This window comes from Oryctolagus cuniculus, chromosome 15 (genome assembly GCF_964237555.1).
Source record: "Oryctolagus cuniculus chromosome 15, mOryCun1.1, whole genome shotgun sequence".
Classification (NCBI taxonomy): domain Eukaryota; kingdom Metazoa; phylum Chordata; class Mammalia; order Lagomorpha; family Leporidae; genus Oryctolagus; species Oryctolagus cuniculus.
Window position 1 is genome coordinate 8917376 of NC_091446.1, and position 14133 is coordinate 8931508.

Sequence of the window (14133 nt, forward strand, 5' to 3'; positions counted from 1 at the left end):
GGCCATTGTGGCCATCTGGGGAGTGAACCAGTGGGTGGAAGACCTTTCTCTCTCTCTCTCTCTCTCTGGCTCTGGCTCTAACTCTCTGTAACTCTGCCTATCAAATAAATAAATAAATAAATCTTTTTTAAAAAAAGGAAAGAATGGCTGGGAAATTTCCAAATATCACGTGAACTAGAAACCCACACATCCAGGAATTGCAACCAACTCCGAGCATAAGAAACAGAGAAGCCCAGGCTGCGGTATGTCGTAACCAAATTGCTTCAAACCAGTGAAAACCACGAAATGACATTCATCTTCTGCTGGAAATAACACACGCCGGCATCTCGTGGAGCACCAGCTCTAAAATCCGGGAAGAAGGAAGCTGACACCTAGCACCCTCCACCCAGAGGAAACACTCGGCTCAGTCATGGGGGAAATAGCGGCTTCTCAAACACACACAGGCTAAGAGGGTTCGTTGCCAGGAGACCTACGTTTCAAGAAATGTTCATGGAAATCCTTCAAGCAGAAAGAAAAAGAACAGAAATCAAGATTGTCACAAAAGAATAAAAAACACTGGAACTATAACTAAGCAGGTTTACACCTCTTTTACAAGATAGATAAAGCAAAAGCCGGCGCTGTGGTGTAGCACGCTGGGCCATGGTCTGCAACACAGGCATCCCATGTGGACACCAGTTTGAGTCCCAGCTGCTCCGCTTCTGCTCCAGCTCCCTGCTAATGCACCTGGGAAAGCAGTGGAGGATGACCCAAGAGCTTGGGCTCCCTCACTCACATGGGAGACCTGGAGAAGCTTCTGGCTCTTGGCTTCAGCCAGGCCCAGCCCAGGCTGCTGTGGCTATTGGGGAGTGAACTAGTAGGTGAAAAATCTCTCTCTCTCTCTCTCTCTCTGTAACTCTGCCTTTCAAGTAAAATACAATTTTTTTTGAAAAAAAAGTTTTTTTCAAAAAAAATTAAAGCAAAAACAATAGTATCATTGTGGAATTTATACCTTACATAGAAATAAAATGTATGACGACAATAGCACAAAGACCAAAGAGGAAAAATGAAAGTATGTCGTGAGCCTCTTCAGTATACACAAAACGGTCTAATATCACTGGAAACGAGATTGTGATAGATCAGACACATAGGGGCCAGCGCTGTGGCGCAGCAGGTAAAGCTGCCACCTGCAGTGCCAGCATCCAGTATGGGCGCTAGATCGAGACCGGCTGCTCCACTTCCAATCCAGCTCTCTGCTGTGGCCTGGGAAAGCAGTGGAAGATGGCCCAAGTCCTTGGGCCCCTGCACCTGCATGGGAGACCCAGAAGACTCCCGGCTCCTGGCTTCGGATTGGGACAGCTCCAGCCATTGCCACCATCTGGGGAGTGAACCAGCGGATGGAAGAGCCCCCCCCCCCACCTCCCTCCCTCTCTGTGTAACTCTTTCAAGTAAAATAAAAATATATATATTAAAAAAAAGATTAGACACATATATATAGTTCCTAAAGCAACCACTAAAATAGCACAAATAATTGTAGCTAATCAGTCAGAAAGGAGAGAAAATAGAGTCACAGAAATAGTTAATCCAAAAGAAAGGAGGAAAGAGGAACAAAGGATGAATATATAGAAGACAACAAGACTATCGATTTAAACCAGCCATATCAATAATCACATTAAACGTAAATGTTACCAACACTCCTGTTAAGAGACAGACAACACTATAGTGTTGCCTACAAATTAAGGCATTTTAAAAAATAAAGGATAGATTGAAAGTGAGATGATGAGTTGAGGGGAGAGAGACAACAGAAACACTATTCAGAAGAAGGCTATTGGAGCTGGCACTGTGGCAGAGCAGGCTAAGCCACCACCATCCCACATGGATGCTCCACTTCCAACCCAGCTCCCTGGTAATGCCTCTGGGAAAGCAGTGGAAGATGGGCCCCTGCACCCATGTGGGAGACCCAGATGAAGCTCCTGGCTCCTGGCTTCATCCTGGCCATTACGGCCACTTGGGGAGTGAACCAGCAGATGGAAGATCTCGCTCTTTTCTTCTAACTCTGCCTTTCAAATAAATAATGAATACATACTAAAAAGAAGAGGGCTGTTGTGTTTGAATTCCATCAAAGTAGCTTTAAGAGCAAAGAATATTACAAATAAAAAGGTCATTTCATAATGGTAAATGATTTAATTAAGAAGACGTAAACATTCTAAAACTCTATGTACCTGACAAGAGCCCCAAAATACAAAAAACCAAAGGTGACAGAACTGTAGGATGAAATGGACAAGCACACGACTTTAGTCTGGTATTCCACATCCTTCTCTCAGCTGCTTGAACACGTGGACAAGAGTCGGTATGGATGCAGAAGACCTTAACAATCCTATCAGCCAACCTGACTAACTCCCGTTAAACACTGTTCCTAGCAGCAAAACAGCATTCTTTTCAAGTACAGATGGAACATGTATAATATTGTCTGTATTGTGTGTATAAAAAGTCTCAGTAAATTTAAATTAAGTTATATAAAATACTTTATCTGCCTACAATGGACTGAAATTAAAAATCAGTGATATCCAGAAAATCCCCATCAGGAAATAAACAATACACTTTAAATAGCTCGTGAGTCAAAGAAGTAGTCAGAGGCAATTAGAAAGTACTTGAATACGAAAATGAACACACAACCAGCAAAATGTGAGATGCAGCTGAAACCGCACTCAGAGAACACAGAAAGCACCGAAACACCTGCATCTCAAAAGGTCTCAGTTAGTGACCTCAGCTCTGCCTTACAAAACTCTGGGGACACTGGTTGTGCAACGTGAATCACTTAGAACATTAGTGAACTGTTCCCTGAGAAACAGTTAAGACGGTAAAGTTATGTCTATGTTTTTAGTACGATAAAAATAAGTCTAAGAATCAACAATGGCAATGTATAAAAGAAACCAGATGCCAAAGCATACACACCACGTAATCCCGCTTCACACAAAGTGTGGAATTAGCAAAACTAATCCACAGACATCAGCCTAGTTGTCCCTCTTGGGCAGAGAGGAACTGAGAGAACGTTCTGGGAAATGGAAATGACCTAGGTCTAGACCTGGGTGTATAGGAGCGTACACTCCCACCAGGCTCTCAGAGCAGATGCCCTTCAGTGTTACTGTATACTAATTTTAAAAACTGGTGGGGGCCAGCGCTGAGGTGCAGTGGGTTAAAGCCCTGGTCTGCAGCGCCGGCATCCCAGATGGGCGCCAGTTCAAGTCCCAGCTGCTCCTCTTCCAATCCAGCTCTCTGCTGTGGCCTGGGAAAGCAGTAGAAGATGGCCCAAGTCCTCGGGCCCCTGCACCCACGTGGGAGACCCAGAAGAAGCTCCTGGCTCCTGGCTTCAGATCAGCGCAGCTCCAGCCATTTGAGGAGTGAACCAGCAGATAGAAGACCGCCCTCTCTCGCTCAGTAACTCTATCTTTCAAAAAAAAAAAGCCGGCGCCGTGGCTCAATAGGCTAATCCTCCACCTTGCGGCGCCGGCACACCGGGTTCTAGACCCGGTTGGGGCGCCGGATTCTGTCCCGGTTGCCCCTCTTCCAGGCCAGCTCTCTGCTATGGCCAGGGAGTGCAGTGGAGGATGGCCCAGGTGCTTGGGCCCTGCACCCCATGGGAGACCAGGAAAAGCACCTGGATCCTGGCTCCTGCCATCGGATCAGCGCGGTGCGCCGGCTGCAGCGGCGGCCATTGGAGGGTGAACCAACGGCAAAGGAAGACCTTTCTCTCTCTGTCTCTCTCTCTCACTGTCCACTCTGCCTGTCAAAAATAAAAAAAAAAAAAAAAAAAAAAAATTAAAAAAAAAAAATGGTAGCAAGAAGAATCTACAGAGACAGCTTTGAAGAGGGCAAAGGGGTCAGTGATGGCCATGGATTTGAGGGGCAGAGGGAGGACGCACCGTGGAGCACAGGGCGTGGCAAAGGCAGGAAAATTCCGGAGTGCTCCAGTGATGGTGGCTTCCTGATCTTGTGACTTCGTAAGATGCACAGAGCACACGGTGGGCGCAGTGAACCCTAATGTCAGCCGCAGACTCCGATCAATAGTAATGGATCCACATTGACTCATTAACTGCAACAAATGCATCCCACTAATGCGAGCTGTTGGTATCAGAAGCCCCGCGTGGAGGAGGAGACGGGGCTCCAGAGCTCCCTGCACTGCTTTTCTGCAAGCCTCAAACTGCTCTAAAACAACCTGAGTTCATTATTTATTTGAAAGGCAAGTTACAGAGAAAGAGGGAGAGAGGGAGACAGAGACCTTCCGTCCACTGTTTCACTCTGCAAATGGCCGCCAATGGCCTGGGGCTGGGCCAGGCTGAAGCCAGAACCCTCATCCGGGTCTCCCACCTGGGTGGCAGGGGCCCACGCCCATTGGACCATCTTCTACTGCTTTCCCAGGCGCATTAGCAGGGAGCCGGATCTGAAGCAGAGCAGTCGGGACTCGAACCGGTGCTCATATGAGGTGCCGCCGTTACGGGTGGCAGCTTCACCTGCTGTGCCACAATGCTGGCCATATTTTAGTATTTTCAAAGTATACATTACAGATATATATTAAAGTGTGCGTGTGCACACACACACAGGCAGTTGGCCCTCTGTATTCCTGGGTTCCCCATTTGTGGATTCAACCACAGAAAATACTAAAAAAAAAAAATCTGAACTAAACATACAATTTTTTGGTCACTACTCCTAAACAATGCAGCATAACAACTGTTTTCTTAGCCTTCATATTGCATTAGGTATTGTAAGTAGTCCAGAGATGATATAACGTGTGTGAGAAAGTTGGCTAGACAATAACTAAATATGACACCACTCTATGGACAGGAATTGGGATCCGTGAATTTTGGCAACTGCCAGGGCCCTAGAAGCAATCGCCAAGGAACACCGGGCAGCATCGGTATGCACGGAGTATCTCGTGGACGCTTTGCCACCTAAGAAATACAACTACCGCACAATCAGTAGAGAAAACAGCTAGAGGGGCCGGTGTTGCGGCACAGCGGGTTAAGCCACCACTTGCGATGCCGACATCCCATGTTGGAGTGCCGGTCTGAGTCCTGGCTGCTCCACGGCTGCTCCAGCTTCCTGCTAATGCACTTGGGAAAGCGGCAATGACCCAAAGTGCTCGGGCCCCCGCCGCCCACGTGGGAGACCAGGGTGGAGTTCCAGGCTCCTGGCTTCAGCCTGGCCCAGCCACATGGAGAGTGGACCAGGAGCCAGCAGACGGAATATTGATCTCTCTCTCTCTCTCAAATAAAGAAACCTAAAGAAAGGACGAGGGGGCCAGCGTTGTGGCAATGTGCTTAAACTGCCCCTGTGGTGCTGGCATCTGGTATGGGTGCTGGCTGGTATCCTGGCTGCTCCATTTCTGATCTGGCTTCCTGATAACAGCCTGGGAAAGCAGCGGCAGACGGCCCCAGTCCTTGGCCCCTGCCATCCACGTAGGACACCCAGATGAAGCTTCTGGCTTTGGCTTGGCTCAGCCCCGGCCATTGCAGCCACTTGGAGAATGAACCAGCAAATGGAAGATCTCGCTTTCTGTCTCTCCTTCTCTCTCTGGAACGCTTTCAAATAAATAAATAAATCTTTAAAAATAAAATAACTAGAGAAAAACCCAGAAAATTGCACACCAGTATTTCAAGAGTAATTGTTGGGGCCGGCGCTGTGGTGTAGTGGGCTAAGCCCCTGCCTGCGGTGCCGGAATCGCATATGGGCACCGGTTCAAGTCCCAGCTGCTCCACTTCCGATGCAGCTCTCTGCTATGGCCTGGGAAAGCAGTAGAAGATGGCCCAAGTGTTTGGGCCCCTGCACCCACAGGGGAGACCTGGGAGAAGCTCCTGGCTCCTGGCTTTGGATCGCCTCAGCTCTGGCCATTGTGGCCATCTGTGGAGTGAACCAGCAGATGGAAGACCTCTCTCTGTCTCTCATTCTCTGTCTGTAACTCTACCTCTCAAATAAACAAAACAAAATCTTTAAAAAAAATTGTCTGCAGATGGTGGCCGAGTTGGTGATTTTACCTTTTCTCTATGCCAAGTGTTACCGTAAATGGGTATTTTCTCACCTAGAAAAGTGCTTCTCATCCCCTACTGAGGCTGAATGCACTGCTGAGACCAGCTGAGCGGAAACCACACGGCCCACTCAGCACCAGCTCCTCTGGCTCAGCCTGGACGGAGTTAGGAGGCCCCTCCGCCCTCCTGCTGGTGTGCGCTTCTGGCCTGAGAGAAGCCGTGAGTCAGAGCAGGAGGGCGGAGGCAGCACTCGGCTCTGCCTGGCACGCCCAGCCTGGCAGGAGCAGGGCAAGGAGACAGCAAAGGAAGCCACAGAGCCCCAGCCCGCAGGGCCCACGGCTGCCCGAGACACCTGAGCTCCGCCCAGTCTCCCTTCTTCCCATGACCTCCCTCCCCCCCTCCCTCCCTCCCTCTCTCTCTCTCTCTCTCTCTTTCTTTCTTTCAAGACTTACTTATTTATTTACCTATTTATTTGAAAGGCAGAATGATGGAATGTGGGTGGGTGGGGGGATCTTCCATCCGTTGGTTCACTCCCCAAATGCCCACAAAAGTCAAAAGTCAGGGTTGGGCTGGGCTGAAGCCAGGAGCAAAGAACTCCATCCAAGTCTCCCACATGAGTGCAGGGGCCCAAGCACTTGGGCCATCCTCTGGCGCCTTCCTAGGTGCTTTAGCAGGGAGCTGGTTCAGAAGTAGAGCAGCCAGGACTCGAACCGGCATTCCGACATGGAATGCCAGCATCCCAGGTGTCAGCTTTCCCACTGTGCCACAGCACGGGCCATCAGCTCTCCTTTACCCAAGAACCGACACTGTCTACCGGGAAACAACACTCTCAGGGAGACGAGGTCTGCTTTCTAGTTATGAGCCCACAACGCACACACAAGAGCAGACAGGTGGTCATGGGTCTGGGTTTTGGGTGGTATCAAACCCTTCTGGATTCTAGCCCTCCCCACGCCGCATTCTGTGTGACCTGGGCCGCATTCCTGGACTTCTCTGGGCCTCTGTGCCCTTGTCGGGCCACTGGGTCATCCACCTGCTCCACTCAGGCTGCCGGGCGAGGTGGCGCGGGCCAGCACGCAGCAGACAGTCCACCAGTGCCATGGAGGCGAGCGCTGGGCCCTCCCCAGTCTTTCTCATGAAGCCACTATCGCTTCATGAGAAGCATGTCAAACCAGATCATGCCTCGCCCCAAGCTGCTGCCACTCAAACAGGAGCGTGTCTAAAGAAAAAGGCAAGAAATAGGTTCTAGCCGGTGCCCCAGGCAAGTCTGCCAAGGTGGGCCCGGCAGCCGCAGCGCCTCTCACGGAGGTCCCTGCTCACACAGGCGACTCCCCACCAGCACTGCAGCTCCAGCTCCCCCGTGACTCTCAGGTGAGCCTCACCGGGGAGGCCGGGAGGTCGCTCGGCCCTGGGATCCCCCACTCACTATAGCTCTCCCCACCCTGCCCTGCCCATGCGGGTAAACACGGCTTTGAAGACACAAACCCAAGGGTGCTGGAAGGGGCCCACCTGCCTGAGGGCAAGTTGCATAAATATTTGAAACCACCACGGGTGGCTCAGAGGATCGGGCCGTAACCCACCATAATCACCCCATTAAGCTGTCATCCTTGCTGTTGCCGGGGTCCCTCACACAGGAGCAGACAGCAGCCTCCAGCTTCCCCGGCAGTGGCCCAGGCGCATCGGAGGCTCCCGGCGGCAGCAGCTCTGAACCTCGGCTCCCTCGCTGGGTCCTTCGTCCACAAAGGTGGCATCTTGTCACCCACACCCAGGCCTTCTCCATGTCCCTCTGGGTCCACCTCGAGACTCTCTCCTGGCCACCACCCCTCCATCTGCAAAGGTGTTGCTACCGCATGTCCCGCCTCCACCGCATCGCTCATGGCCCCTAACTTCACCTTGGGAGCACCGTCCTCCTTCCTGGCATGCATAAGGCCTTGTGTGTAGGTGAGCAAGCCTGGCTCCTGGTACTGCCAGGAGGGCACTGGCCCCTCAGTTGCCCCAGCTGCTTCTCCATCCGGCCCCAGTCCTTTATTTGCAATGGACGCCCATCACCTGTCTGGTGTCACTTTCTGCTCAGCCCCACGGAGATCTGATTCCAGAACTCTGCCCCCACCTGCAACGACTCCAGAGCTTGTCCCTGGAAACCCCCCCCCCCACTTCCCCTTGGCCAGTGCTGCCCGGGAGAAGACTTCTTCCCCCCGCAGCGTGGCACCTGTGACACTCCCCGTGTGCCATGCACCAGTGTGGTCCCTGGAGGTAGCATCAGCATCACCCAGGAACTCACCGGAGATGCCCCTTCCCAGGCCTTGCCCAGGCCGACAGGGTCAGGCGTTCTGGAAGAATCCCCAGCAATCCTGCAAGCCCTCCCGGCGCCCACTCCGGTGCGGGAGCCCCAGCGGCAGTGGGGACTCCAGGCTGTGGAGTGTTTCGACGCCTCCTTCTTAGCAACAGGAACTCACCAGGAATGCCCGAGGGGTCTCCACTCGGGAAGAGCCAGTCCTGTCTACAACGTCTCCCTTGGAATGATGTGGACCCAAGCACATGGCTGCTGTCCAGGCATTCCTGACCTGCAGGACCAGCTGTCTCCTCTGGTGCCCCAACAAGGTTTGGATAGGTCCGTCGTGGGCTGAGCCTTCAAGGGCAAAGGCTGACCAACCCCTGGCTGTGGGTATCCGAGGATGGAAGGGCGCCGTGAGACCGTGGGCCTGGGACCCACCCCGACGCAGGCATCCAGGATGGCTGTGCCGGGCCTGGGCACGGCTGAGCAGTAGGAGGCGCTACTTGGGGCTAAGCTTCCCCCCAGGAGCAGGGATGTCAGAAACCCAGGATCCTGGCCAGGACCTGCAACAGGGAGGCGCCGCCCAGCGGCTGTGTGTTTCCACTGCATGGGACTGAGTCCCAACAGCGACACCATGTGGCAACGAGGAAGCAAGGCAGTTGACCTGATGGGACCCTATGCTCTCCCTATATGGATGATGAACTTTGCTCATTGGGGGACGTGTAAACCTCAGGTTCTAGAACAATTCAGAGGAAGCGAAGAGCCTTAAGGGGGGGGGGGGGGGGAACGGAGTCTCTACCATTAAGGCAGATTGCAAGCCTGGCCTTCCTCATCTGCAGAGTAGCGCTCACTCCCGGGCAGAGGTGCAGCCCTGGCAAACACTAACCAGTGCCTTCCTCCCTCTGTCTACTGCCCTGCCCCCACGCCGGGCCGTCGGCCACTGCAGGCCCTGCTGGGGTTTCTGCCTCTGCAGTTTTCAAAAATAGAAAACAGACTTTGAGGTCAGTGGCTCTTCCCACCTGCCGTGGAGCCCCGCACCCTTTGTGGAGGAGACGCCGGCTGTCTCCCCAAGCTGAGGGAGAAGGCGAGGGCTCCCGAGGGTGAGAGAGAGCACAGGAAGGGCCCTGGGCAGTGGGAGACCGAGAGGCCCTCCCTGGCTTCAACAGTGCCCTCAGGCCACAGCAGGAGGGGCGGGGCGCGGTGACCATAAGGGGGTGACCCTAGGCTCTCAGGTACACCAGCGATACCTGTGGCCCAAGTATGTCAGGGACATAGCACTGCCCCATGGCCTGCTGGACAGTGGCCTGGTCTAAGGGACAGCCCCGGGTGGTGCTGGGAGGGGTCGGACGGCGGCCTCGATGCACCAGGCTTCTGGGGAGAGAGGCGCACGGTAGCTGCCATGGGCATCCCACCAGCCTGGCAGAGGAGACTCAGAGTCAGAATGGAATTGCTTTAAAGGAAATAAAATGTCATTTGTATGCATAGAGCGCTGGCGCAGGATCCGGCACCCCCACAAAATGATCGTTAACTACTCTCATTAACTTTCTTGCTAGCACCAAGGGCGTGTTTCCCGTCTCCTCCTGGCAACCCCTGACTCCTCAACAGGACTCAGCCCAAAGCCCTGGCGACACGGGCATGTGAGCACGGGGCCCACACCGCAGACCTGCACACGTGCAGGGTGGGGGCAGGGGGCTGTGAACAGGAAGTGGCTTCTTTGGGGAGGCACCTCTTTAGACCAATGAGAAACAGTTCTTAAGGGGAAAATAACAATTAACTGAAGCCGAGGTACCAGCCACGGAAGACCCGCGGGCTGCGGGACTGCTCGGTCCAGCGCCTCCTCAAACTCTTCAGAGGTCCCAGGGCAGCGCGGAGGTGAGGAGGGGCTGGGCCCTGGGTCTCGGCCAGCCGTGTGGGAGTCCAGAAGAGATGACTCCATCTGCTAGTTCCATGGCCATCCGGAGCCAATTCAGAAGCCTAATTAGAACCAAGTGTCCAAACCCTTGTCCTGCCACCCTGATAAAGTTCATGGAAGTGGAGCAGCCGTGGCGTTTGGAGCAATAAAAGAGGCGCACCTGCTTCGGCAGAGAACAGGGGTCAAAGGTGCCTTTCAAGGCATCTTCGGTGATTATTACCGCACCAGATCATCAGACCCCTAAGGAAACCCAATGCCTGGCGCCAGCACGGTGGCGCAGCGGGTTAAGCCTCCACTTGTAACACCAGCATCCCACATCAGAGCGCCGGTTCCAGTCCTGGCTGCTCCACTTCGATCCAGCTCTGTGCAACCACGCATGGGAAAGGAGCAGAGGGTGGCCCAAGTGCCTGGGTCCCTGCCGCCCACGTGGGAGGCCCAGATGGAGTTCCTGGCTCCTGACTTTAGCCCAGCCATTGCGGTCATCTGGGGAGTGAACCAGCAGATGGAAGATATCACCCCCTCCCCTGGTCACGCTTCCTGTTAAATAAATAAATAAATCTCTAAAAAAAAAATTATAATGCTTGTGCCAAGAGATTCTGAGTGCTTCCTTCCCAGAAACCACAAAGTCTGAGCCCCCCAGAAAGTGAGGTAAAGAACCAGCTCCCCCAGGCGTGGAAATTCCTGCCACCAGGGGTCGCTCTCACTAACCCCAAACCCAAACACACCAGGTGGAGTCTGATGCATTTGTACCAGGCTGTGTACAGAGCTCCCCCGCTAGCACAGAGGCCCCATCCTGCAATTTCTCGCTTTGTTCCCCAGAGCTCCTGTTGCTCGAAGGCCCCCAGAAGCCAGGTGACAGCTGTTCTAGATCCAAGGCCAATTTGTGAGTTGGCCCCACGGGAAGTTAACTGCCCCAGTGTGCCTGGCCTGTGTCCGCGCCGGGGACCGCCTGCTGGGGGCTGCTGATCCTCTGCGCCTCCCCCCCCAAGCTACAGGGAGGAGCATCCAGTAGAGAGACACGGCCTGGCTATGGGCCAGGCTGAGGGGCCACGGCCACGGGGCCACACCTGCCCTGGCCACGGTCCACTGCCACGCTGTGGCCTTGCTGGTTTCTGGATTTCACCCGCTGCCCCCCTGGAACCAAAGGTTTGGGAGGTGCTGTGGTTTGAATGTCCCCTGCAAGTCTCACGGGGAGATTTGATTCTAAGAGGCAGATAGATGTTCCAGGGCTGCTAGGGCACTGCCCTGTGCGTGGGTCCCTGATCTGGGGAGGGGCTTTGTAAGGAATGCGGCCTCCTCCCTCCTGGGGCCAGGACAAAGTCTCCTGCACTCCAGTCTCAAGCTCGGGGCTGCGCACTTCCCAGGGACTTCCCAGGCTCTCGGGCCTCTGGCCTCGCCCTGAGAACGAAGCCAGGGGCTTCCACGGTTCAGACACTGAGGCTCGGGCTGGGCCACGCCGCACCCCTGCTCTGCAGTGTGCACCTGGCTGTCACGGACTTCTCGCTCCCAAATCTGTGGGAGTCAGGTGCCCCCGCAGACCCCCTCACCTGTCTGTCTCCCTCCTATCGGTTCTGCCTCCCTGGAGGAGCCAGACCAACACAGGTGCCTTAGGAGCTGCTCAGTCAGCTGTTGCATGACCTGGAATGTCTGAGCACCCACATGGCTACCGGACTGGGACACCGACCTACAGACTGGACTTCCGGACAAGACCCCCGCAGCCCCGATCTCTTCTACTGCAAGCTCAGACAGTGAAGACAGCGACCTGGAGTGGACGCCCTCAGTGTGTCTGTCTTTGGGCCGGAAAGCAGTGCCAATCGTCCATCGCAAGGCAGCCTGGGAACCGCCTCTCTGATCCTGTCACCAGTGAGGACCACATCCTGCGCTTTAGGCTCAGTTCCCCAGAGTGAGCGGAGCCAAGCGGAGGCTGCAGCAGGCAGTGAGCTGGCCACGCCTCGGGCAGTGGCCTGACCCCAGGGCCGGCTCCCTACCTGCACGAGTCCCTGTGGCCAGGGCTCCTGGGCGCGTCCACCTGCTTCCTCTGTGTATCCTGACTGCTCCCGGGTGGCTGAAGAGATCCTGGGCTCTGAGCTGATGAAGTTCTCTGAGCCAGAAAGAAACATTAGAAAGAAATCAGATTGGTGTCTCTGAGAACATGAACACATTTAGCAACAGGCCAGGGGCGCAGTGTCCCAGCCTGGGCCTTTCTCATCCCAGGGGGTGCCCACTGGGTCCCAGGCACGGAGCAAAGCTCTGAGGTTGTGTGCAGAGCAACACAAAGGTGGCCCCTGCTCTCAACCAATGGGAGGAAGCACGATTAGACGGGCACCTGCAGCTGGGCCGGAGGACGGTGGAAAGAAACCGGGGCTGAGCGCACCACCCCTATCCTGGAGAAAGCCAAGCCCTGAAGGTTCCCAATTTGCTTGTGGCGCCACCTAGAGGAAAGAACATCTCCTTCCCCGGCTCCAGATGGCCCCACACATCAGAGGCTACCCCTCCACCCCCACCCCGACAGCATGAAACAGAGAGAACTGGTGAGCCCTCGCAAAGCTGAGGCCGGCCTACCGCTCGGGGCACAGAGCACTGGCCACGCTTTCAGTCCCACCAGAAGCTCCTCTACTGTTTTTTTTTTTTTTTTTTTTAAGATTTATTTTATTTATTTGAAAGACGAGTTACACGGGTTGCCGGCACCACGGCTCAATAGGATAATCCTCTGCCTGCAGCGCCAGCACACCGGGTTCTAGTCCTGGTCGGGGCACTGGATTCTGTCCTGGTTGCCCCTCTTCCAGGCCAGCTCTCTGCTGTGGCCAGGGAGTGCAGTGGAGAATGGCCCAAGTGCTTGGGCCCTGCACCCCATGGGAGACCAGAAGAAGCACCTGGCTCCTGGCTTCAGATCACTGAGATGCGCCGACGCAGTGCGCCGGCCGCAGCGGCCATTGGAGGGTGAACCAACGGCAAAGGAAGACCTTTCTCTCTGTCTCTCTCTCTCTCACTGTCCACTCTGCCTGTCAAAAAAAAAAAAAAAAAAAAAAAAAAAAAAGAAAGAAAGACGAGTTACAGAGAGAAGCAGAGAGTGAGAGAGAGAGGTGTTCCATCTGCTGGTTCACTCCCCAGATGGCCCCAAAGGCCAGAACTGCACTGATCCGAAGCCAGGAGCCAGGAGCTTCTTCTGGGTCTCCCACTTGGGTGCAGGGGCCCAAGGACTTGGGCCATCTTCTCCTGCTTTCCCAGGCCATAGCAGAGAGCTTGATTGGAAGTGGAGCAGCTGGGACTCGAACCGGTGCCCATATGGGATGCTGGCACTGCAGGTTGGAGCTTTAACCTGCTACACCACAGCACCGGCTCCTGAGTCGCTTTTTAAAACCAGGATGCAAACACATAAGGCTGAGTCAACACCTAAATTCTCATGAAAAGATGAGATTTTCTAAAACACTCAGATGAAAACACTCACTTAAACATAATATAAAAATCAGGAGAGGAGAAAGGCCTTCCATAAACCCCACGCTGTGTGTCCCAAAGCAGTGGGGGCTTGTAGTTTGCCTCCCCAGCCGTGGCCCTGGAACTCCACACTGCAAACAGCACACACACCTGCTCCGGGACTGGGTTTGCCTTCTTTTAAAGAGCTGTCCCACCCATAGCCTCCGTCCCTGAGGGTGGAAAATCCCGGCCACGCCCCGCCCGCAGCCAAGCACAAGACTCAGGTCAAGTGAGGCCGCCCGGGGACTCCCCCAGGAACCAGAGCGCTGCCTGCTGGCCGTGGGTCCTGGAGCTGGGGAGGCAGGAGGTGCTGGTAGCTCGGTCCTGGTTGCCTTGGAAGGAGGCGGTTGAAGGCAGAGGCAGGGCAGAGAAAAGTCGAGAAGGAGAGGGTGCTGGGCGAGGGGCTCCCAGTCCCGCAGCGAGCGGCTGAGGCCTTGAACTCCCTATGTTATCTTAGCTGTGCAAGTTGGATCTCT

General features: G+C 54.4%; 1 protein-coding gene across 20 annotated transcripts in view; it reads right to left on the reverse strand.

The window, feature by feature from the left end:
• Positions 1-14133, reverse strand: part of TACC2 (transforming acidic coiled-coil containing protein 2) — a 208012-nt gene that overhangs the window by 151107 nt on the left and 42772 nt on the right. For all 20 annotated transcript variants that reach the window (XM_051824267.2, XM_051824261.2, XM_070057109.1 and 17 more), the window contains one exon: positions 12172-12284. In XM_051824267.2, the coding sequence (XP_051680227.2) occupies positions 12172-12284 (113 nt within the window). The remainder of the gene's footprint in view (positions 1-12171; positions 12285-14133) is intronic.